Below are 27002 nucleotides of genomic sequence, written 5' to 3' on the forward strand. Positions count from 1 at the left end.
GTGTGTGTGTGTGTGTGTGTGTGTGTGTGTGTGTGTGTGTGTGTTCGCGCTGCTGATAGTATAGCCATGAAACCTGTCATGCAGGGGGGGCTCAATACGCTATCATGTATCCCGAAGGCCTTTGCAATGCCATCCTATTTGTTTTAATCCCTCATTTGATGCCCTGCTTACGCTTTTGTGTTAATATGTCGAAGCTAGCGCGGCGTCCTTTGCCTCCATCCTTTGCAGCCACTGATGTTGCATTTCGACCTTTTGGTGTCACAGTCGAAAAGCTCTCATGTTGTAAACTGAACCCGAATGAAAAAAACGAGGGGTGTGTGAAATGGTGATATTTGGTAACCCACCCCCTTCCTTTTCTACCTCCATCTCACCAAATCCTCCTCATCATCCCCCGTGACAGAAATACACACTCAGTAATGCGACAGCAGACCATGTAGTTGGAGATGACACATTCCCCAGCCAAGCACCGAGCTGCGGTCAATTATCGGACACAGGCAGGGAATTCCTCACCCCTGAGAGAGGGAGACAGAGAGAGATCCACGTACCTACAAGTGTGGACGTGTGTTTGCAGCTGAATGGTCATGACCTGCAGTCTGCCCAGCACTCCCTGCTCAGAGAACCTATTATATGTGCAGCCAAAGCAGATAGAGATTAAAATGTACTCCCAGGTACCCCAGTGTCTCCCACTTAGCATTCTGATAGAGTAGTTATCTTTCATCACCTTCTTATCAGAAACCTGTGTTTCTAGTGAAGGAGAAGAAGCCTCCTCTACAGCCTCTGCCCCCTGCTCAATGACCCTATGCTGTGTTCATCTTACACCATCTGTTATTAATAATGCAACCACAATGCTTTTATTCTACCTTTTAACTGATCTCTTTCCTGTGGGCAGAACCATTTCCTGCCTGCACTGATGTACAGCAGAAAAATACAATTCTAATATCAGACTGTTTTTCAACAAAAACCTGGATACTTCTATTGTTTCAACTATCCAGGGATGAATATTTAAGTGAATATTTACAAAGTAATGTACACAATGTTAGACAAGTAAAATAGGATAAATATACACTCATAATTTCAGAATTGTTGCTCAAGTTTCAGCCGTTAATGGACCATACTGTACCATTGTGTCTGCAAGTTTTAGCCCATTCAATCACATCTATTAATCATGTACATTATTTTCTTATAAATAATAAAATCTGCATTTATTACATTATTGTCCAGTGCATATGCAAGTTATTTGTTGATTGATATAAAAAGACAGCACTGTGTTAACCATTAACATTATTGTAACTGATAAATAAACATAGTAAATTACTAGTTTTCAACCATTTATTGTAATAATGTATAGAAAGGAATTAGATATTTTCATCTATCTTGTTTTTTCTGTATTTTCAAAGAGAAAAGCATGGTTATTTAAAGTGTGCAACTACTTTTCCTTTTCCTCTTTCCATCATGTAGCTCAGTACAGACTAGGTTTACAGATACAGTGAACAGAATATGTGCTTTTTAGTGCTTCTTATATAACATGTTATGCTTTGAACATTTCCTTTACCAAATCCCCTATACTGTAAATTAGAGGTAAGCTTTAGTGGCAAGCTGCTAACTCCAGAGGATGTTAGATAACATGTAAATGGTACCGATCATGCTATAAAGTCAGCAGTGAATACATTGCTTCAGTTACTTCTCATATATTAACACATATAACCCCCCAAAATATAAAATTGTACAGAGACATCATGCCACAGTTGTCAGCCATTAGGAATACAGTGGGTTAAATAATCTAGTTTATTTGAGGTAATACCTATTTTTGTCTTTTCTCTAGTATCTGCATTCAAGTGTGTCTAAATCTTTGTGATATCTCTGATGAGAACCGATTTTATTTGAAAGAAAAGGCGTGCACCGACAGAGATGGAGGTTGAATAGCGAAGCGCTGCAGAGCTGAGCTGAGGCGGACGTCTCCATGGCTGCATTTAGAGATGAGAGATGCAGCACTCTGCTCTTCTCCTCCCTCAAATATAGCTGACCTAGTTTTTTGATCTTCATACATGTGCTTGAAACACTAGTACAACACATGGCTTAAGCAATAGAAGGCCGGTAGGCGCGCTCGTTGGTGCGGATGGTCTCGTGTAGCGATGAGGACAGTGTGTACTGTAGGGAGGGGGGTGTGACTGTGTTTGTTTGAGTAGCTGCACAGATCCTGCATCCATGCTCTGTGCTATTCAATTTTAGAAATTTGACTTTACTACTTACATTTTTGCTCTTCCATGTTTGTTATTTTTTACATACATCATCCGAGTGCTGTTAGGGTTAGGGTCATGGAGCATAATGATCAGGTATAGTAGTTAGTAATCAGTATTTTTTACAATTTAGTGCCCTTACTTGAGTAAAATCACAATAACACAGCTGCTGTAATTATGGAGTTACATTTTTCACATGCTTCACATGCATTTTTTAAGATTACATTTCTTATGAATGATCAAAAAATAACAGGTCGACATAAGACATAGCAAGCCAGCTGATATTACTATCCTGGTTTTGTGCCGCTCTCGTAGTATCACCTTGGTGCCAAAAAAACATACACACTTATTCCTGGAGATTGTATGACCTGCTTAAATTAAGTAGTCCAAGAACAGGCAACAGTCTGCCTTTGATATGAATTGCAAGTTTAAAACAGATGCTTTTAATACATTTTAGCTTATTTTCAACAAATTGTGCAGGTTGCAATATGTGATCTAAGTCACAATGAAATCATATCTTTCCAGACTAGATTGATTTCTGCCATACTTACACTGAAACACAATATGCTTTTGTAATCAGCTCTGTTCTGAAACAGAATTTTACATCGGCTGGTGTGGATCGCACCTTATATTGTGACTAAGCTTTTTTCGAATCATTAACTAATTCTGTGCGTGTTTTTCTTTTCAGGGGTGCATTCTCTGTGGTCAGGAGGTGTGTGAAGATCTCCAATGGACAGGAGTTTGCCGCAAAAATCATCAACACCAAGAAGCTTTCTGCCAGAGGTAGTAAACACAAACAAGTCAAGAATCCCCCTCCACACGCACACACACACACACACACGCACACACACACACGCACACACACACACACACACACACACACACACACACACACACACACACACACCACACACACACACACACACACACACACACACACACACACACACACACACACACACACCACACACACACACACACACACACCCATACGATGAGCAGAAAACGTGCCCCAAAGTGTCACAGAGTTACATGTGGGTGAGCTGTAAACATGCGTGCCCATGAGACAAGCTTTGGGGCTCTGACAGTGAGAGTGAAAGTCAATGATTGAGAGACAGACAGACAGACAGGCACACATGCCCAGAGACTCATCTGGATTTTTGTTGGTGAAGTTTTCTGTATGTGCTCAGAAGAAAACAGCAAATATATCAAGTAAATGCTGCAGCAGTTTTTGCCTGCTTGCAGTTTTTGTGCACTGTGGTACATGTTCTACTTCCTTTTTGTGTTTTCCATATCCTTTGGTTTCTATATAAATGTTTGTCACATACAACCTTGCATGTGTATGTCTTTGCATGCGTTAGTGTGCGCGTGCATGTGTTCTGTATTGATTCAGGGCTCTGGCTGGTCTTGTCGTCCCAGGGGCAGATCTCATGCGAAGCCGACCCAGTTCTTTCACATCCGTCACTGTAATTGTAGCCGCTGGCCTGGTTGCCTCGGGCTTGGGACACACGCACATAATCCCGCATACACTCACACATAACATGCACGCTTAGGCACACACGTGACCCAGGATCCGCCAACAGCATATTCGTGATAACTAACCAATGGTTGCACTTTTGCTGTTTCTCAATTCTTCAGCCAATGGTGTCGCATCATGCTTGCCCGTGATAACCAGTGAATGCTGTCATCCCGCACAAGCAGGCAGGCTCCTGTAGATGGTTGTCTAACTTACATCTAATGTTTGATGGTTAACAGGAAATGACCTTGGCTGTTGTGTTTATTATAGTGTTCTAGTGTATAAGCAAGCAGCATCCTCCCCCTCTTTGCAGTATTTTACCTTTTATTATTTTCCGGCAGCTTCCTCCTCCTCAGCATCCTCCATCTCCACGTACTCTTCTTTTATGCATTTACTCTTCTTCCCCCATTTTTTCATTTAAAAAAAAAATCTGTACTCTTTTTATTTTATTTACAAGGCGCTCACCAGGTGCTCTTACCCGCCCCCTCCTTCCTGCATATTTTCTCCTCGAATACCTCACCATCTATCCCTGCCTTCCCTCCTCCGTTGCTTCCTTTCTTTTCTCTCCTTTTTTGGCTCCCTTCATGCTGCCTCTTCTTTCTTTCTTCTTCCCCCATTGATCCTCCGCTCTTAGCTTGTGACGTGTCTCTTCTGCCCATGATGACCATGCCGCTTGTTGCTTGCAGTGTTGGTAATAGACACCTTGGCAAAAGGATCAGTGTCTCACCACTTGCATGCTTGGATAGATTTTCCCAAAATACTGCAAAGGGTTATCTCACCTCATATGCAAGAGAATCTGCGGGTGTGCACAAACACACACTCTCACTTCAAGTTTTCTGTGTTTGTGTGTTTAGAGGTTTACATACCAGGCATGCTGGCGTGTCAGATATGGTCTTACCCTCTTTCCGCGATAAGCTCTAGAATTGCAACTCTGATTCCCTTCTCTCTGGCAGGATCATGACCTCCCCCCTACCCCACTCAGCCACTGTGTGTGTATTTGCCTATGCAAGTGCATGTGCATGTGTCAGAATATAGATTTGAAAAGGGTTTAGGGTAGGGATTGGTGGCTGGAAAGCAGGCAGATCAAGACTGTGTGTGTGTGTGTGTGTGTGTGTGTGTGTGTGTGTGTGTGTGTGTGTGTGTGTGTGTGTGTGTGTTGTGTGTGTGTGTGTGTGTGTGTGTGGTTGTGTGTGTGTGTGTGTGTGTGTGTGTGTGTGTGTGTGTGTGTGTGTGTGTGTGTGTGTGTGTGTGTGTTGTGTGTGTGTGTGTGTGTGTGTGTGTGTGTGGTGTTCCTGGTTTTGACCAGTCAAAGTCCTGCAGGCTGCAATCCTGATTATGCAGTGTTTGATTAATATCAGCAGATGAGCCGGTGCACAAGAGGAAGCAGTCCAGAGACAGAGGAAGAGAAAGACAGGAAGCAGAGAGAGAACTAAAAACAAAAACAGAAATTGAAAAGTCAACATTTAACTAGCGTGTGTGTGTGTGTGTGCACTCTGTATCCCTCCTAGCAGTTGGATTTGTGTTCTCTCCCTTCATGTACAGTATGCGTCAGTGTCCTGTCACTATGACTCTGTCTGCTATCTTTTGTCACTTTGTATTTGCTTGTGATGTGCCGCGTGTGTGTACGTGGGTAAGTGTGCATGTGATTGTGTGTGTGCGTGGGTCTTTAATCCCTCATCTGTTTATGAGTGTCTGTGCTCTAATATCATTGCCCACTATGTGACCCTTTCAGCTTGTCCAAACAATTGGGTTGGGCTAAGTTTGAATCAATTGCAATGAAAATATTTAGATTTTTTTTTGTATTCCTGCTTGTCTTGCTGTGTATGTATTGCATTGCATTGTGGGAGTGATACACGGATAGGTCAAAGTAATAGGGTTAAAGGGCTTTATTTGCAAGGAGGGAAAATACAGTGTTTGTGATGTTTTCTCCTTTTCCCAATTTTCCCATTTCAATTCTTGGTTAAACCCCAACATTTCTGCAGAAAGTGTATTATCGTTCCTCCTGGCTTGATGTCGTTCCAATCCACCAATCCGTAACTGCATGAACCCCCTTCATGGTGGACCGTTTTTGTGGTAATAGGAGCGTGCTGTTGTTATTTTTATGTTATGTGGAGGTGTCATGGTAACAGCGATTGTAGCTGTTGCTGAGGTATAAGCCAGTCTGCCTCAGTGGCGTATTTATACAGAGAAGGTTTTTTTATGTGTGCATGTTTTCTCATCATTCCTCTGTTAGTTTTTCCTAAGCAATATAAAGATTTGTCTTCCCCCTTCCCTCTCTTATGGTCTTTATTCCTGTCTTCCTCCAGTGTCACTGTGATTCTGTTTCGCCTCACTCTGAAGTGAAGGAAAGGAGGAGGGGTGAGGATGTGATTGTGGGAGACTAGAAAGATAGGGGGAGAGACACAGAGATAGGAGGGAGGGAAAGGAAGGAGGGATCAGTGGGAAGAAGGGGGGGATCACATGACTCACTGGGTGCTAAAAATAAATGTTGGTCATTCTCTCACTCTCGGTGTCTCTATCGTACACACACAGTATTGAAAATATTCCATCTTCTTTAAAGACCTCAGGTTTTGTATTTCAGTCGATGCTCACCTGTCTAATATATCAGACTAAAACCGTAGATGACTGAACCTGACTAGGTAGCAATGTTCTTTTTGAGCATCCATATGTAAATGTTTTTATGTGTGCCATATTTTAGTGGAATGAACCTGTGATGAACAATGTGGGGAATTAGGCTTTTCGCAATTTTTCAGTCTATCATTTGAGTTAAATCTGCATTAAGAGCTTTTGGCCATGTGGGATATAAATAGCTCACATTTAGTACACTATTACATTTGATCTGATATTATTAAAGATTTGCAGCATATTCCTAATTCCAGGTCTACTTGCTAGACTTCTCAAAGCTTTGAGCCACATCTCATTGACCTTGTCAGCAGTATCAGTTGTCATCAATTGTACTTAGTTTCCGAGTGCTTAGTAGACATGATGACAACTGAAACAACTCCTTATACCCATGGATACAGTAGAAATAATGAATAGTATTGCGATGTGAAGAACACTCTAACCAGACAACAGCCTAGAGCTAATTAGTTACATCTGTACATTTCTGTTGACAGTTTTGGCTTCCAAACTCTGCAGTCAGCATACAACAATACTGTTAATAATGTAAGCTATAATCCAAATTGCAGCCCTTGCATTCTTAAAATGTCAAGATTTCAATATGAAAACCATTGGTTGTTCAGCCCAGAAAGAACTTACATGACTAACTACAGCGACGAACTCTGTAGAAAGCGAGGGCGTTCTTAATTACAGAGCGCTGCATCTCCTTCTGTCTTCTCCTTTCTCTCTATTTCTGCCTCTGTTCTTCTCAACCCTTTGTTTTTATGTCTGTTTGATTTACCCTTCCGCCCATCGATTCTCTTCTCTCTGTCCACCCTCCTCTTTTTCCTTCCTCACAAATTCCCTGGCTCTTTATAGCTTTAGTCTGGTCTCCCTCCCAAAGTGCTTCAAACCAAGAAACAGTTGTAAAACCGATTGATTTTATAACAAATTGGAAGACAGAGGCCACAGATAAGAATGACATTGTTATTATTTTCTAAGCAGAACTATATTCAAACTGGACTGGATGAATAGATGGAGATGGGTAGATACACTTAGGTAATGCTGCCAAAAGATTGCGAACATTTTCAATTGTTCATCATTCTAATTCATCATTAGATGTTGTTGCCAGCACAAGTTTTTCTTTCCACAGAATCAGAGATACTAGTATTTTAGTTTAGTTTAGTTTAGTTTATTTTTTTTTTTCGAGCGTGTAAAACCAAAGAAAATACAAATGAAACAAAAGGTGATACAGACATGATACAGTACTATACAAATGAATGCAATAACAAAACGAAACATTTATAATAATAATTGAATAATCTGCAGTATCATTGTCTGATATCAATAAACAATAAACAACAAAGCTTTAGCTAATTACACGTCCGTCTGTCAGCAGTAACAGAAGAACGTGTGGAATGCAGCATATCAGCAACACATGTTGCTATCATTAGGTTAAAGCTGTTGCGTTCTGGAAAGATCAGGCATTTTGTGTTGAATGGCATTGTTGATAAATGTTTCAAAAATGTTTTCTCTAGTAACAATGCTGTGATCTTGACCTACGGCTTGTGTTTTTATAGTGTTTCAAATTTTGCATGAAAGGTTGCATACAGTAGGTAACCTTACAGAGAAACCTTATCTGGTTGCTATCCCAACTCTGGTTGTAACCGGAAAGCTACGTAGTGACGTGTCCTCTTATTCAGACAACACCATTGCTTTTATTACTCGTTTAAATAGCAGAAATTAGATTAGCATGAAGAGTCTTTTGTAATGCGAAGGCTTGTACAGTAAATATTTTGATATCTTGATGATGCAATGTTCCTATGCAGCACCACATGCATCATACATGAGGGGTATTATGAAGCCTCTACCATAATATAAGCATTCAAATCTTTAGTTTTTGTGTCAATATACTGCATGTGATTATAAATGTGACTGTGTGTCTCTTTGTGTCAGGATGTGTCCTGACCACCCTTTTACATGCTAGTCTAATGTGCGTGCGGCTGCATTACCACGGATTAGATAAAGGCCGACATTAACATACATTATGAGTTTCCAGCAATACTCCAGGGGTAGTTTTATCTCTGACACCAGCCACCTTTTGTTTCTCCTCAGAAGAGAGAGCAAGGGAGTTATCAGTCTAATAATTCTTCCTCCTATTGGGAACCAGTGGAGGGTGACGGTGTCTCGGCGTCCTGGATGGTTTCATTAGACCCTGGGGTTCGGTGGGGGATCGGACCATATGGATGAGAACTACTTAGCTGCTGTCCACGGAGGATGTTACATTTAACCTACTACATCTTTTTAATTAAAACTCTTAATTAAAACGATGCAGAGCAATTCCAGCACCTTGTTGTGTGTGCTGGGTCGATTTGTGTTTGTGCATTAGGACTTGGGAGGTTCATTTTCCTTATTGACTCGATCATTGACAATTTAAACTGATTAATTGAGTTATGCCTTAGATAAATATATTTAACAGAACATTTAACAACCTGTAACCAACAAAACATTGGTATTGTTATTGATCAGAATTGTTATGATAATTACTTGCTGATATGTATAGTTTGCAGCTGCCCTTTCTCAAAGAAATTACATATAGTTCTAAATGTTTTAATGTTGCCAAGATGGCAACACTAACAGCTTGTCCCTTCAGGCCTCCATCCAAAGCCAATCCCCACAAATTCTGAATATGAATTCAACCAAAGTACATCGTGATTGTTATACCTATATCAAGACTGGAAATAAAATACCAGATCATGTAATATATTCCTTCCTTGTTTGAGAGTGAATTTGTATTCAAGCACCTGACAATAGTATGTTGGTCTGATTGATACAACAGGCCAAACAGCAGATGACCACCATACCTTTGTAAATCAATCAGAGTGATGATACAAAACAAGGAGACGATGTTGAAAGTGAACCACTCCAGAGCCACCAATGCTCACCCGTTGTCCGTCTCTTCTTTTCTGTGTATTTGACTGTTTCTGTCAGGTGTTGGTTGTGTCTCTATTTCTGTGTCTTGCCTGTTTTTACTTTCTGTTTCTGTATCTGACTCTATCTTCTCTGCCTGTCCCTACAACTGGTAGTTTTATCAGGACTGCAAACTACAAATGGCAAAGAAAACACACAAAGCAGTATGCTCTGCTGCAGTGCGATTGCAAACGCTAACAATCAGAAACTGAGAAACAAACGACAGTGAAGAATGATGGATGGGAACATAGAGGTGATTGTTTGGTAAGGTGGGAAGGATTTACAGAGTAAAGAAAAAATGTTCAGCAACTTCTCAATACAACACTCTAAAGTGTAAAACAAACCGGTTCCTGTATCAGCATTTAAAAAAAATATAATCAAGATATAGATCTTATAACAATAGGATCACACCAGTCGCGACATCGAACCGGCTGGTAAAAAAGTTGCGAATTTGAAAATATTACACTAGCTAGAATCAATCTTTGATTCAGTCTTCGCACAAACGATTCGAAAGAAAGGTTTTGCGGCAGAAAAAACCAGGATGGAAAAACTATTCATGTCAAAGCAAAGACAACAAAATCTAAACAAACAATAAGTTGTATATTGTCGGAGGATATTTTTATGTGGATAACAATGTAAAAAATGCATTCAATTTTGACTCTTGGGATTGGAGTGACAAGCAGAGGTTTGAAGGCAAATCAAGAGGAAGAGGGATTCGGGCTGTTATATGTGGAGATTGATTTTATTTGAAACTATGGGAAGCAGGTTGGCTAATGGTTGATGCAGGTGGGTGCGGATGGTAAGGCACAGGAAGTGGAATCAGGTATTTCGATGGGTGTGGCAGTTAGGTGATTGTGAAAGGAGGGAAAAGTCTGAGTTCATTTTGAGAACATAGGGAAATGGCAACAGTCTGAGAAAGTTGGAATGTGGCTGTCGAGGGGAACAGAAAGTGACTTTTTATCAGTGAAAAGAAGAACAGATACTATAATGTGGCACATTTATTAATGACTTGCCAAAGAAATCCATGTATTATTTTTCTGGCAGATATTGACTTGATTATTTGTGCAGTAACATTTCCAAGAAACCCTACCAGGAAATGTAAAATAAAAGGAATGTCTCGAAAGACTAACTCATGTGAATGTCAGCAGAATCTTAGATAATTCTTAAGTAATACATGAAAAGTGTTTTCAAGTTGAATGCAGTTATCGCAAAAGTGTAGATAGAGAAGGAAAAGACAAATAAAAGCAGGTTGGCTAATGGTTGATGCAGGTGGGTGCGGATGGTAAGGCAAAGCACATACAGGATAGAGATGGGCGAGTCCTGATTCATCCGGATCATTAACCCGGATCCTAGAAATGAGCTGGTCATGACGAGTCTCCCCTCTCCATTAAACCGAGTCCTTGAGTCCCACACTTGGTGTGACGTACAAATTAAAACTATAAATTGCGTCACTCGCTACTCTCTTTATAACATGTAAAATCACATTACAACGTACCCCAAGTCCATCTACCTACCCTTTAGCAAGTATACAGGATAGCTGCCAGAAGTGATCGTTTGGCTCAGGGGAGGGGACGCGGATCAGTGAAACTTCCTGCAGACTCGTGGGGACTCAGAGGAGCCGACGGCTCCAACAGCAGACTCGCAGATTCGCAGATTCGCAGATTCGCTAATCCTGACTCGCTGCAACACACAGCGGATCAGACTCGTGCGGACTCGGAGCCGTAACCGTATAGCAGCAGATCCAGAGATCCAGCAGACTCGTCGTCATGCACGAGTCCACACAGCAGACTCGGATTCGCAGATTCGCAAATCCTGACTCGCTGCAACACACAGCGGATCAGACTCGTGCGGACTCGGAGCCGTAACCGTATAGCAGCAGATCCAGAGATCCAGCAGACTCGTCGTCATGCACGAGTCCACAGCAGACTCGGATTCGCAAATCCTGACTCACTGTGAGTGCAACACACAGCAGAGCAGACTCGTGCGGACTCGGAGCCGTATATAGCAGCAGATCCAGAGATCCAGCAGACTCGTCCTCATGCACGAGTCCACAGCAGACTCAGATTTGCCAAATCGCAAAATAACCCTTTTTTTTGTGATCAACATTTTTTATTAAAGCAAAATACACTGTGTAGCGGAGGTTAATTATAACGTCAGTTTAATAGATAGATAGATAGATAGTACTTTATTGATCCCAAATTGGGAAATTGTTGTTACAGCAGCATAAAAGGCATTTTACAATAAAACAAAACTACAAAATATACAAGAATAGAAATAAAAATAAAATATAAAATATACATGTCGAAATAAAAAATATACATGCAGATATTATATATATATATATATATATACAAATATATATATATATTCAAAATATATGGAATAATAATATGCTCGTGAAATGCAACAACTTTTCGGTTTCACCAATAGGATTTCTACGGTCTTGGTCATGCTGACTCATATGACTCAAATGACTCGTATGATCCGGATCTCTTCAATGACTGACTCAGAAGACCCTGAGTCCGTAAAATGATCCGGATTTGCCATCTCTAATACAGGAAGTGAAAATTTTTCGATGGGTGTGGCAGTCAGGTGATTGTGAAAGGAGGGAAAAGTCTGAGTTCATTTTGAGAACATAGGGAAATGGCAACATTCTGAGAAAGTTGGAATGTGGCTGTCGAGGGGAACAGAAAGTGACTTTTTATCAGTGAAAAGAAGAACAGATACTATAATGTGGCACATTTATTAATGACTTGCCAAAGAAATCCACGTATTATTTTTCTGGCAGATATTGACTTGATTATTTGTGCAGTAACATTTCCAAGAAACCCTACCAGGAAATGTAAAATAAAAGGAATGTCTCGAAAGAGTAACTCATGTGAATGTCAGCAGAATCTTAGATAATTCTTAAGTAATACATGAAAAGTGTTTTCAAGTTGAATGCAGTTATCGCAAAAGTGTAGATAGAGAAGGAAAAGACAAATAAAAGCAGGTTGGCTAATGGTTGATGCAGGTGGGTGCGGATGGTAAGGCAAAGCACATACAGGATAGAGATGGGCGAGTCCTGATTCATCCGGATCATTAACCCGGATCCTAGAAATGAGCTGGTCATGACGAGTCTCCCCTCTCCATTAAACCGAGTCCTTGAGTCCCACACTTGGTGTGACGTACAAATTAAAACTATAAATTGCGTCACTCGCTACTCTCTTTATAACATGTAAAATCACATTACAACGTACCCCAAGTCCATCTACCTACCCTTTAGCAAGTATACAGGATAGCTGCCAGAAGTGATCGTTTGGCTCAGGGGAGGGGACGCGGATCAGTGAAACTTCCTGCAGACTCGTGGGGACTCAGAGGAGCCGACGGCTCCAACAGCAGACTCGCAGATTCGCAAATCCTGACTCGCTGCAACACACAGCGGATCAGACTCGTGCGGACTCGGAGCCGTAACCGTATAGCAGCAGATCCAGAGATCCAGCAGACTCGTCGTCATGCACGAGTCCACAGCAGACTCGGATTCGCAAATCCTGACTCACTGTGAGTGCAACACACAGCAGAGCAGACTCGTGCGGACTCTGAGCCGTATATAGCAGCAGATCCAGAGATCCAGCAGACTCGTCCTCATGCACGAGTCCACAGCAGACTCAGATTTGCCAAATCGCAAAATAACCCTTTTTTTTGTGATCAACATTTTTTATTAAAGCAAAATACACTGTGTAGCGGAGGTTAATTATAACGTCAGTTTAATAGATAGATAGATAGATAGTACTTTATTGATCCCAAATTGGGAAATTGTTGTTGTTACAGCAGCATAAAAGGCATTTTACAATAAAACAAAACTACAAAATATACAAGAATAGAAATAAAAATAAAATATAAAATATACATGTCGAAATAGAAAATATACATGCAGATATTATATATATATATATATATATACAAATATATATATATATTCAAAATATATGGAATAATAATATGCTCGTGAAATGCAACAACTTTTCGGTTTCACCAATAGGATTTCTACGGTCTTGGTCATGCTGACTCATATGACTCAAATGACTCGTATGATCCGGATCTCTTCAATGACTGACTCAGAAGACCCTGAGTCCGTAAAATGATCCGGATTTGCCATCTCTAGTACAGGAAGTGAAATTTTTTCGATGGGTGTGGCAGTCAGGTGATTGTGAAAGGAGGGAAAAGTCTGAGTTCATTTTGAGAACATAGGGAAATGGCAACATTCTGAGAAAGTTGGAATGTGGCTGTCGAGGGGAACAGAAAGTGACTTTTTATCAGTGAAAAGAAGAACAGATACTATAATGTGGCACATTTATTAATGACTTGCCAAAGAAATCCACGTATTATTTTTCTGGCAGATATTGACTTGATTATTTGTGCAGTAACATTTCCAAGAAACCCTACCAGGAAATGTAAAATAAAAGGAATGTCTTGAAAGAGTAACTCATGTGAATGTCAGCAGAATCTTAGATAATTCTTAAGTAATACATGAAAAGTGTTTTCAAGTTGAATGCAGTTATCGCAAAAGTGTAGATGGAGAAGGAAAATACAAATAAAAGCAGGTTGGCTAATGGTTGATGCAGGTGGGTGCGGATGGTAAGGCAAAGCACATACAGGAAGTGAAAAATGTTCGATGGGTGTGGCAGTCAGGTGATTGTGAAAGGAGGGAAAAGTCTGAGTTCATTTTGAGAACATAGGGAAATGGCAACATTCTGAGAAAGTTGGAATGTGGCTGTCGAGGGGAACAGAAAGTGACTTTTTATCAGTGAAAAGAAGAACAGATACTATAATGTGGCACATTTATTAATGACTTGCCAAAGAAATCCACGTATTATTTTTCTGGCAGATATTGACTTGATTATTTGTGCAGTAACATTTCCAAGAAACCCTACCAGGAAATGTAAAATAAAAGGAATGTCTTGAAAGAGTAACTCATGTGAATGTCAGCAGAATCTTAGATAATTCTTAAGTAATACATGAAAAGTGTTTTCAAGTTGAATGCAGTTATCTCAAAAGTGTAGATAGAGAAGGAAAAGACAAATAAAAGAGGCTCTACTTAGTCATGCTCGCTGTTGACTATCCAAAATAGACGTCCTTAATATGGTATGAGGTGTGAAATCCTAATCTGGGCAAGAGAGACGGCTGCATTCTTGCAATGCTGATGCCACAAAATAATTTGTTTTAAACCATATGGTTTATGACACCAGAAATGCAGGATGTCAGCTGACAGAGACACAGCCCACCAGTGTCCCTGCAGCCCTATGTTGACTTCACATTTAAGTCAATTTAAATGAGAGCTGTGTTTCCATTCAGATTGTGTCCTTTAAAATATGCTATTTCAATTTGATAGCAATATATAATTACCAGAGAAGCTTTTGACACGGTTTTGTGATTACCATAAGCAAAATAGGCCTTTTTATTAAACTATTATTAACAACATGCAACATTTAACTACATTAAAAACCTATAAGAAAAGTAATTTTGACTAAAGAAAAACCGAAATCCAACACCAGAAGAAACGTCAGAAATGTCCAGATTACTTCTTAATCACCAACCGTCATGGTCTTTCTTTATATATGAATAGTCATTCACTGCTGGTCAGAGTAACATACATAAAGACATTCAGACACGCAGTTCAAGCCTGAATGATTACAGCTGACTGGGGTAGCTTCACATTTATCTGCACACTGGCTTCACATTATGCAGAATGCTGCTGTCAGTTATAACTATGTAAGCAAAAAGCCTCTCTCCAGTAGCTGTGGCAGTAGTGCTCAAGCCTGCACACACACAGGTACATAAAGTATTGTAAAGCATTTTTGTCAGCCAGTCAGAACTCATTGTCGTCAGGCAATGAGTGAGGCAGATTTCAGGCGACTGCAGCAGAAAATGGTTAGGGGAAGGTGTAAAAGGTAAACTCCACATATACAGGACCAGGATAATTATGAGGCAATAATGCTTTCACTGCTTTCAAAACATTCACCTAGGTATTGACAACTTCTTTGCCATTTTATTGATTCAAGCTAGAGTCTTTAGTATCATATTTTGTTCACAGTAAGTCTCTTACAGAATTAGGACATATAATTGTTATGTCTCACAGCATAGTTGTATTTTTAATACATGTTCACAGTGAGCGCTCGGCATGTTATGGTTACATATTTTAATGTTCCTGAGGACATGTGTTGAAATAACATGTGTTGTTTAAAGTGTGTATGCTACCAACTTAGTTTCTTTTGCTTTTTTCTGTCTGTAGTTTGATAGTTGTGTGTGAACTCTCGATGTCGGCCATTTGCATGCAAGGCTGGTTTCACTGCAGAGGAGAGGAGAGGCCTGACGCTCTGATTGGTGCAGGAGTTGCTAGACAACAGATGTCCAGCCGGCTGGGAGGTGGACTACCTGTGGAGGAGGGAGAGAGCAAAGAGAGTGAAAGAAAATCGGAGGTGGAAAATGATGAGAAAGGGTTAGGCTGTTATTTGATGGACATTTACATTATACAGTGAGTTCCAGCAGGCAAATATTGAACTAATGTTACCTGACCACCTTAGTATTCACCTTTCAGTCAGTGTTTGCTTGATGTGTTTTTGTTTTCAAAAGACACAACTTTGTCATGAAGTGTTAACAAGATAGGCCTAAAACAGCAAAAAACAATTACCTTTTAGTTAAAAATTCTGAGATAAAAGCATTTATCAATCAGTTCGACATTACATTGTTTGTCTACTGTAACTGACATTTTATGAATATTTCAAATTTATGAATATTTCAAATGTGTCAATGACTGAAAGATGGTATGAAAGGAATTTACTAACAGAAAATGCCTAATGATGTCCAAATGCATTATATGAGCAAAGTTACCACTTAAGTCCTGCTTTAAATGCATTCTTGAGGACTGTTATATTTTTTCACACTTTTAAAAATCAAATAAAAAGGATAGAGACATTTCAAAATAAATATATTCTTTTATGTGTATGAAGTATGTATGTGGGCTGCCAGATATCATTTTACAGTGAGTAGGAAAAGGGCTTGGGGCTAAATGTGGACCAAGTTGAACTTCAACAGAGTACTGTTTGCTTTCCAATAATTTGTCTGCTGTAGAACGCCGTCACGATACATTTTAAAGTTGAGCTATTATGTAGGTCAATAAGTATGTTTTAAAATATATATCTGGCTGTTAACCTACAAAAGATGAGGCATTCATTATGTATATTATTATCTATACAAACATTTTGTATACAAATATAGTATGAACTTGTATGTGTACGACTGAACGAGAGGCAGAGAGATTATGTGTCATTCAGTAATATTGTAGACTGACGCTGCGATGCAGAGATTAGTGACCTTGCTCGAAGGGGCCTGCTAATAATGAAATAATAGCTGAGATGCCCTTGATTCTGGCTCTGCCTGTCAGGCTGCCTGTCTGCCTCTCTGCTGCTGTGCTCGTCTGTAAAGCTGGCAATAGACTTCAAACCACATTTAGATTGGCTTGTTCTCACAGGCAATATGTCCGACTTGCGACCACACAGAAAAGCAGCACTGGAGTCTGTTTGTTGCAGCATGTGCAGGCCTCTTTTCACACTGTCTAGTTCAACCCTGAAGGTGCTTTTTACTAACATATGGTTAATTGTGCTATATAACCTTTGTCCTAGGGGGGACACATTTCCAGTTTATCTACTGTTTATTTACACCTTTGTCACCTCTCCAACTTAAGTTGATGGTTTATAATTTAAAGCCTTTAGGCATACGGTTGTAAAGCCCCCTTTTGATTTGTTATATTGGGCTTTAACATTTATTTGATTTGTTTAATTAGATCATGAAACTGATTGGCACACATCTACATCCTTGCCCATGGTTTAGGGAGGGAACGAACCATCGCATTTTATGCTTTTTGTTATGTACTTTTTACTAACTATACCAGAATAGGTTTTAAATCAACGTATTGCTCCTGTATTTTAGCTCGGAATGTAGTGCTGCCACGGCTCATGCTGTATCTGTTTCACATTTCACTGTTGTTGTTTTTCTTAACTTGCTTCATGTCTTTCACTGCGCCTGTTCTTGATGATTAGTCTTTCAGTCACAGTGAACATACTGTACTGTACTGACATTTATTTAGCAGGCAGTGGACAGCGCGTCAAGTTCCATTTGGTCTAACTCTAAAGTATACTGCAGCCTTAGGTGTGCCTATGTGTCTGCCTGTCACTTACTATACTGTAGATTCAGTACACACACAACCAAAGAGAAACCTGTATCTATAAAGGGAACTCTTTATTGGTCTTTTCCTTAGCTGCACTGAGTCCACAGTTTCCATAGCATCAAGAAGAGCAGAGGCAGGAGACATGGATGAGAGTGAAAAATAGGCGTCCTATTTTAACTGTAGAAAAAAAGTTGAACCCGCTGCTCTTCTTTCTCTCCTTCACTTTCTCTCTCCCTCTCATTCTCGTGCACTTCGAGTCCCGAGGCAAAGCTGAAATGGGTCGCCTTAACGCCGTGCTGCAACACTCATTATAACGACTGCTGCTCTTACTCAGTTCTTCCGGTTTAGAGCCACTGGTCTCTAGTGTCTTATGACAGGAAGATTTGTCACTTGTTGTTTGTCATAGTCAGATACAATCAGTCTGGTGTCATAGAGGAGATAGGTGCGATTTTTGCTGAGGGCTCAGGAGTACATTAAACCTTACACCTGTTTTCCTTTCTGTCTCTCATTGAAGACAGTTTTGCTGTTGATTAGAATGCATGCAATATAGACAAAAATAAAGCATACTGTGTCTAAGTGTGTTTAGGTTGAAATAGACATATGTAACGTTCATGGGAGTTCCAGCTAATTGTTTTGGTTGTCTGGCCGGCCACTTTTCTTCCGTTTTGGTGCACTCTCTCTGCTCCTATGTCGTTGTTTGTCAAAAATGCAGTTATAAGTTTGTAGAAACCAAAATCAGAGCTAATTAAGAGTACATATTAGACTTGGATCAGGTGGATAGACAACTCCAAACATAATTTGACATATAATGTGATATGTCAGTACTTTGCTTGAAGAAGAAGATACCTTATTAGTGTTAATAACTAGTTGTAGGCTGCCTCAGCCACTAATCAGTTATTGCAGTTCCCATGATCTGTTTTTTGGCTAATCCACTATACCTTACCAATCAAACTTCCTTATAATGTAATGGATACATAATCCTGTAATGCTGATCAAGATCCCTCCGCTTCGCGTCGGGTGTTCTTTTCCCCATAATGACCGCCTCGCATTATCCCGCTTATTACAAGGCCACATTCTCAACAAAGTAACGATATATATATATATGACTCCCAATATTAATTTAAATGCTTTTGTAGATTTAGAAAATGTTTTTATTGATTTAAAAAATAGTAGGTTATTATTGATTTAAAATGACATGCATCCGCTAAGAAAAATTGTCCGTTGTTACTGTTTGAACTACGTAGCAACGGCAGGAAGGCGGAGCTTTTTGATTACAGATTTGAAAACATCGTTGCTTGCTTTAAAAGTAGCACAATTCATGATGTCAAACCTTGGAAAGTATCTAGATATCCCTGCCCTAATGCCAAAGTAACTGGCAACTGAATATGTTTTGCCGTTTGATGTCTCTGTCTGGACTGCTGCGTAAAAAGGAGGGTTTCTGCTCCGTTATTTCTCCGCTGTTTTCTTGTCGCTCTTGTCTTGTCAGTTCGAAGACAGCTAAACTGTATACAGTTAAATCGAACAGACTTCTTTGTGCAGATGTGAGCGTCCTTAACAACGGTCAATACATCCTTGACAGCGGTCTGTGTGTTCTGGATTAACAACGTGTCACGTGTTCTGAATTGTCATTGTCATTTAGCAAACCATTGATATGCAACCATACCAGGCGAGGCGACCCTCTCAATATAGAACGTTCCAACGGAATGACATTGCCAGGCAACAGCTTGAGTCAATGATTGACTACTTCCTGCCTGTACTACTGAGCTTCACATTCAGTGCGACAGGAAGTAAACTGAAACCCATTTAAAATGTTAATGTTAACAACTGTCATCCCAGTAAACCAAGTCTGCTGTAAGTGAACAAAGAAATGTTAAGATTTGAGTTTGGCCTCAGAAACTGTTTATTTAATAAATGTTTGTATCATTGCATGTTTATTTTGATCAGCAAAAGGAACCTGCAAGCTGGAGCTCATATTAAGCCTGACACTGGGGGTCAAAATGATTGCACTGTGGCTGCTCACTCTGTTTGTTGTCGACTGTAGTATGCTATTTGTCGAACAGAATCAAGCACTCAGGTCACATTATTTTTATCAAGCATTTCAGTTCTAATAAAGAAAAGAACAGGGCTGTCACACGGCCAACCAACACGTACAGTACATGCTGAGGTGTGAATATCACGTACACAAACACACACTGACAACACTGCGCTGTCCTCCACTGAGTCAAAACTAACTTGCAGCCAACTTCATGTTCGATGATTCTCAAAGACAATCATAGCAGGGAACAGTAAAGAGCATTCAAAATAACTTGTCTCTGTTTCTCTCTGTGTTTGTGTCTCCTCTGTTTTCTTTTAGATCATCAAAAGCTGGAGAGAGAGGCGAGGATTTGTCGTTTACTAAAGCACACTAACATCGGTGAGCTGCGAGTCCTCGATCTTAAAATATGCACAGTCCCCACACTGATACTAACGAAAACACATATTTTGTTCAGGTCTCTGGTGAATCCTGCTATGGCTATTCATCTTTTAGACACAGTTATGAGAGAGACAAGTTTATCTGCGTGTGTGTGTGTGTGTGTCCGTACACACATATTTTTAATGATGATCTATCTGTGTGCTCTCTCAGCTGAATCATCAGAAAACCATACACCAGTGACCCTTTACACTCTTTCCTCCTCATTATACCTCGATAGAACCTGTCTCTCATCCTTTGTTATTTTCACACTCATCCAGTCATGTTCTTTCTGTTCTTCACTATCATTATTTCCGATTTCTTAAATCAGCCACATCTGCGATTCAAGTCGGTTTTTCACGATAACTTCTGCTTTTACAAAGTTTGAGGACACCTATGATTGAACCTTTGAAATCTTAAAAAAGTAGAAAAAAGACAATATATGATGTATGGGCATTGTTGACTTTGACTGAGCAAAAGATACAATACAGTATATTGTTGTGTCAATGTTAATATCCGTCAATATGGAAAAATGAATATGTATATTAATGCGCAAAAACAGATCGAGATATAGGATAGTATATTGAGATTGTAACAGTACATAATTGTATCAATTGCCAAGTCACAACTGAAGCATATCCAGAATTTGTATTTTCTCATATTAAATGTTTGAATAGATTTACAAAAAAGCCAAGGATTTGATCCTATATTCCTTCTTAATCCATGTTGAGCCCTCAGATGCCAGTTTAGATTTAAAACTGTAATGCAATAATCATTAAATATTTCACTGATTTAAATGGCGCACAGCTAACTGTATGAGTACAGGCGTGTGGCGCAGTGGATAGAGCCTTGGTGTTGGGATCAGGGGGTCACAGGTTCAAACCCCACTGCAGTCAGCATGTCGTTGTGTCCCTGGGCAAGACACTTCACCCCAAATTGCTCCTGTGGGGATTGTCCACAGTATTGAGCATGTACGTTGCTTTGGATAAAAGCGTCTAACAAGTAACATGTAATGTAATGTAATGTTTGTTTCTGGGATTTGGTTTCATAGACCAACTGTAAACTATTTGTAAAAGGAAATGTAGCCTCACGTTTGGCTTGAGTTTGTTTATAGGACAGGTTTAAGTCTTAGTTGTTCTCCAGTACTTTACCTAATCACCGTGATTGTAGCGATGGAACTGTGCCAAAAAACCTTTTGAGAATGTATTCCTTACAACATGAATCATCACATTAAGCAGGGCTACAACATACTTTGCTTTGCAAACTCATTTTCATGATTTACACGCTTCACACTGCTTCTTTGCATATTACCACTGTATTTCTGATACACCTGACAACTAACCAACTCTGACGAACCGCAACACAAAGGATAATGTGAATAATAAGAATTGGTACTAGTATTTGTGCAGCAGTATTGAATGCTTTTGGTTTCATCTGGCTTTTTCTTTTGTCTGTTTTCTTTTCCCATTTTTCTTTGATCTCCTCAACAGTACGACTCCATGAAAGCATATCAGAAGAGGGTTTCCACTATCTGGTGTTTGATCTGTAAGTTACAGACTCTATTTCTCACACACACACAAACACACAAACACACACGTAACATTGTGTACAGAAATGTTAGTGAAGATGGATTGGATTGGACCATTTTTTTCTTAAATCCTTTCCTAGTGTTTGGTGTAGTCCTTTTAGCTAGGTTGTAGCAAACTATTGATTTAGTAAACCAAGTTGCACAAAAAGACTGCATTTTAGAAGGACACAGTTACAAGGACTACTGACAAAGCGTATAGTTTGTCCGGAACCAGAAGTGACACAAGAGAGTAATGTTAAGTACAAACCAATTGCTGAATAAGATATTACCGGCAAAACACCCTTGGACACTCGTGTGGTCTCTCAATTACAAGGTATCCCGCCATAAAGCATATTATCGTTTATTTTACTTTAAATGGGACAATAATTTACAAAATGAAAATCATGCTGTATTGAGAGAGACTTAACGCTAGTAATTGGGACCAAAAACTTGTTAAATAATGTTGACTAGGGTAATAAATCAAGTGAGAAGTAGTCATTTTCTCAACTGTCAGGTCAAGGTTGTAAACTATATTTAATTTGAACTAACAATACCCCTTTCATTTTCCACAGCCCAGCAATTAAACGTTTCGCCAACTTGTTTTATTTCAGTAATGCGTTATTCTTTGCTCTAATGAGGCCGTGTTTGAACTCAGCAACAGGCTCCTGACCTATATACCTCCTCCTGCATGTGGATGTGGGAATGTGGTGGATGGGCCTAAAGCTGTGTGTGTTGTAAGCTATTTAGGTAACTGTGTAGTATAAACTTTGATTGTTGCAGTTATTGTTACAGAGACGGAAACATGTGCTGTATTGTTTTCCCTGTTCCTCCACAGCGTTACAGGAGGAGAGCTTTTCGAGGACATCGTGGCCAGGGAGTACTACAGTGAGGCTGATGCCAGGTAACACACACACACACACACACACACACACACACACACACACACACACACACACACACACACACACACACACACACACACACACACACACACACACACACACATACACACACACACACACACACACACACACACACACATATACAGTGCTGAGCACAGCAGCCATTATGCATCTCTGTCTATAACTGGTGGTGAGGGTGTGTATATGCTACATTTGTGTGTTTCACATATGGTCTTCTCAGGGGTGCGATACAGCTGCCTTGTCTAGTTATTTATAAAGGTGATTAACGACATATAGCCTGCGGTATTAATCATACATAACCTACCTTACACTGCCAGCTTTGTGTTAAAATACTTCCTCCCCAGAGAGAGAGAGAAAGGGAAAGGAAGAGTGTGTGTGTGTATCTGTGTTTCCTTGGTGTGACTTGGTTTGTCTATGTAATGTAATGCATCCAATCTTGTGAAAAATGACTTACTGTAACCTGTCAAGAAAACAGCATCACACATAAGTAGCCTTATGAGGGGGACATATGATATATTGCCAGTGATGTTTCCTCTTCTAATACTGTCAATTAATTCAGCTCCTTTTCTCTTCTCTGCCTTTCTTCCTTTCCTTTCCTGTCTCTCCTTCCATTTGTTCCATGACAATCCTGTGCTTGTTCATTACCCACCGGCACTCAGCCACTGCATACAGCAGATCCTCGAGAGTGTCCAGCACTGCCATGTTAATGGGATCGTCCACAGAGATCTGAAGGTTTGTATGACCGCAGCCTCTGCTGCAGCCATGTTCAGTCCTGACTGTGTACAACAGATGGCAACTTTCTAAGGCAAAGTGATTCCCTTTACAACCCTCACCCTTAGCGTCCAGACATTTTTCTTAATTTTACAATCTGTTAGTTGAATTAATTAAAATCAATATTTATGTTCATGTGTAGGAAAACATATTAGCATCATTATTTGCCAAAGTATTACATCTTTCCTGTAAAGAAGCACACATTTTGAATAATTAATAAAGATGATTTGACCTTGACCTCAGCTTTAAAATAGTCTGCAATTCTGGTATGTAGAATAAGATTAAAACATACCAAACTGCAAAGGCTTAAGGCTCATATTGTAGAGTCTTATTGAGTAGATGTTCTGGGCTTAATACCTGTCTTGTCAACGTCAAGAACAAGTATCCTCATCTGATACTACCCCTGATGTTGCACAGCGCATGCTAGCATCTTTATGTTTGTGTATGTGATGTCGTAGTACCCTGCGTGCATTGCTATGGTGACAGCAATAGGAGCAATCACAATCCAGTACCTCCGGAATGATCCACATTTGCATAATTATGATAAAATAATGTTGAGATTTGAAAGATCTTTTAAGGTCATGAGTATTCTAATGATAGTTGTTATTCTCTTAACCTCCCAAGAGTGTTTTTTATGTCAAAGGAAAAGGGAAGAGAGAGCTCACGAATATTTTCAAATGTGCATATGTAGGTATACCGCAAGAAACATTGACTAAATCAGACTTTATAAGAGGAGCTGTCCTTTTCTGGGGTGATGTTAAGTTTTCAAATGCTTTATAATCGGGAGGATTTATTCATAATTATGTAAATGATTATGTTGATGTTGTCCAGTTGTCAGTAAGTGTTCTGTTGAGTAATATTTCTGGCATAAACTGAGTTCTCAAAGGCTGTCTGTGTTTAGAGTCTCTAAATGTTAGAAAATGTATTATTCATTAGAGAACCCTATCTAACTGGCCTCAGGTCAGCAAAGACCTTTCTGCACCTGGGCCCTTGTGTGTGTGTCTGTGTGTTTGAGAGTGTGTTTAAGCGTTTGAGTGCATATATTTATAATTGTGCGAAATAATGCAGTGTGTGTTTTTCGTTACCCATATGTGACTGAGTCCCTTGATTTTACACCCACGTCTCCTGTTACACCACACCTCCCTCCTGTATCCTTCTCCCTGCAGTGTGCACTTTGTTCCCACTCATGGATTTTAACAGTGGATTGATGTTTTTGTGGACGAGCACATCATGTCTGCTACAAATCCACTCTCTCAGAATCCATGAGATTTTGGGAACAAGTCCACAGCTCCAGGGTGGAAAATGTCCTTTGTCACGTAGAGATTTGGTCCCGTGCACATTTCTGTTTCTCTGTCATTTGTGTGGCAGAACGGGAGTTGCCTCAGACACTGATTTAAGAGCAGTTTAGCATCATTGACCCCTAATAGTTCGTATTAGGATTCGGTTTAGCTAATCTGATTTTAGATCTGTGTCTGTGGGCAGCTTGTTCCCAGAGCGTGTGACCTCTCACCTCTAACCTGTTTGACTCCGCCCCCCCCAGCCTGAGAACCTTCTATTGGCCAGTAAGCTGAAGGGGGCGGCGGTCAAGTTGGCTGACTTTGGGCTGGCTATCGAGGTGCAGGGGGACCAGCAGGCATGGTTTGGTGAGTATTCATCCATCCATTTCTCAACCTGGATCAGTTGGTCAATCAAGCAAACAACCAGTTGATCAATCAATCAATCAATCACTCATTTAGTTGGGAAACAGCCCAGTCATTGAATTGCCCACTCCTGCCTACCACTCCACATCTCCTCCCCCCTCCATATCACTTCTCCAGGTTTTGCCGGCACCCCGGGCTACTTGTCTCCGGAGGTACTGAGGAAAGACCCATATGGGAAGCCAGTGGACATGTGGGCTTGTGGTAAATAACACTCAAATTCTCTCAGTGCAGCTGTTTGAATGAAGTTGATGCTGAAGCTAAAGTCTTTATGGCATTCTGCAACAACACTGCAGCTTTATGTTGTGTGAAGTTTTAAATATAAGGGAATACTATGCTTTTGTTCTGTACAGTACTGCAGTATGTTGGTATTTTCTTACCGTGTCACTTCCTTTCAGGTGTGATATTATACATTCTGCTGGTGGGCTACCCTCCCTTCTGGGATGAGGACCAGCACCGCCTTTACCAGCAAATCAAGGCTGGAGCTTATGATGTAAGTGCACATACATATACATTACAAATGAAAACTAACATTGTATTGGTTTTAATAATTCATTTGAATGATTACATTATTTGTATACCTACTGATTTCCTCAGCTGTTGGACATTAATTCAGCTAAAGGATGTTAAAATAAAAAGTGAATACACGAGTTATGATGCTATATTTAGTCCTTATTCATTTTTACGTCATTGTTTTACACTGTCTTCTTTTTGACTAGTTCCCATCCCCAGAGTGGGACACTGTCACTCCTGACGCCAAAGATCTGATCAACAAGATGCTAACCATCAACCCCAGTAAACGCATTACTTCCGCAGAGGCCCTCAAACATCCCTGGATCTGCGTATGTGGCACACACACACAAATTAAAGATATGCAGAACACACAAATAAGCTGCTTCACAGTCAGATGCCTCAGTAGCATCAATGATCCAACTTGTACAAACAAGCAAAGTCCTATTGCCCACACATGCAAATACCTACAATCCTGCCATCTATTGTTTCCATTCTCCCTTAATCCTCAAATCCTCTCATCTTCTTCCTGCAGCAACGGTCCACCGTAGCTTCCATGATGCACAGGCAGGAGACTGTGGAGTGCCTGAAGAAATTCAACGCCAGGAGGAAACTCAAGGTGAGTGTTCTGGCAATCCTTCATGTTTCTATGTATATAGAATACATCCAGACATGTCTCTCTCCCCCTCTCTCTCTCTGTCTTCCATACTCAAGACTTTACAGAGTAACTTAGAAAATATGACTTCTTCTCTAAAACCTTCAAGTTGACCTTTTGCTGTGGTCCTCTTTCTTGCTGTGACCTTGTAATCAATCTCCCTATTTCTGTCTATTCCTTTTCCCCCCTTTTTCTCTTCCAAATATTCTATGACTGCAGGGAGCCATATTGACCACCTTGCTGGTCACAAGAAACTTCTCAGGTATGTCTCTCTGAGTCTGGTATTCAATACCTGGTTATATATCCTATAAACTAAATACATTTATGTTATAGAAACAGGAGGCTTGAAATACTTCTCAGCATTTTCTCTTGGTTTTAGTTTGGTTATCGTCATCACAAAAACAATCTTCTAGTCTTTAAGAAAATAAAGTCAGATTCAGTACAAATTTGGTAAAACATATGCGATGTGGCATTATTGAACTATAATATAGAATAGATTCTTTAAAACCTATTTGTTTATGCCTTCAGTCTGTTTCTTCTTGTTGAACAATTATTATTTTGGCACATAGGTGCTGTTGGTAAATAAAGCCACCTCTCTTTATCTCTCCAACTGTTGCTATTTCACTTTATCCCGATTATCATACCGTTTGGCATGCATTTCTTTTGACCTATCTCTATTTTCTCTGGCTCTCAATAGCCTGCTTTCTTTCTTCATTCTACAGTAAAATGCATTAGTGCATTTGTGTCTTTTATTCATCATTCTTTTTCCTTTTTTCAATTTGTTTTCCTTATTTTCTTTGGATTGTGGTTTCCATTTGAGGTAAGATTTCTTAGAATGACAGGGAAATATGTGGGTGTGGGCAAAACTAAATAGTTTTGGTGTTAAGGCCTTACGTACTCTTC

The 27002-nt window shown here is 39.9% G+C and overlaps 1 protein-coding gene across 6 annotated transcripts in view; it reads left to right on the top strand.

Moving 5' to 3' along the window:
• The window catches only part of LOC117474663 (calcium/calmodulin-dependent protein kinase type II delta 2 chain), a 38408-nt gene that overhangs the window by 564 nt on the left and 10842 nt on the right, over positions 1 to 27002 (top strand). For 5 of the 6 annotated variants that reach the window (XM_034120621.1, XM_034120623.1, XM_034120618.1 and 2 more), the window contains exons 2-12: positions 2926 to 3020; positions 19881 to 19940; positions 21467 to 21521; positions 22379 to 22444; positions 23126 to 23198; positions 24778 to 24880; positions 25055 to 25138; positions 25333 to 25427; positions 25654 to 25776; positions 25980 to 26063; positions 26319 to 26361. In XM_034120621.1, coding sequence (XP_033976512.1) covers positions 2926 to 3020; positions 19881 to 19940; positions 21467 to 21521; positions 22379 to 22444; positions 23126 to 23198; positions 24778 to 24880; positions 25055 to 25138; positions 25333 to 25427; positions 25654 to 25776; positions 25980 to 26063; positions 26319 to 26361 — 881 coding nt within the window. Of the gene's footprint in view, positions 1 to 2925; positions 3021 to 5678; positions 5827 to 19880; positions 19941 to 21466; positions 21522 to 22378; positions 22445 to 23125; positions 23199 to 24777; positions 24881 to 25054; positions 25139 to 25332; positions 25428 to 25653; positions 25777 to 25979; positions 26064 to 26318; positions 26362 to 27002 lie in introns of those variants that run through there. The other variant, XM_034120624.1, reaches the window with a different exon arrangement.

Source organism: Trematomus bernacchii, unplaced genomic scaffold (assembly GCF_902827165.1).
Source record: "Trematomus bernacchii unplaced genomic scaffold, fTreBer1.1, whole genome shotgun sequence".
Lineage (NCBI taxonomy): Eukaryota > Metazoa > Chordata > Actinopteri > Perciformes > Nototheniidae > Trematomus > Trematomus bernacchii.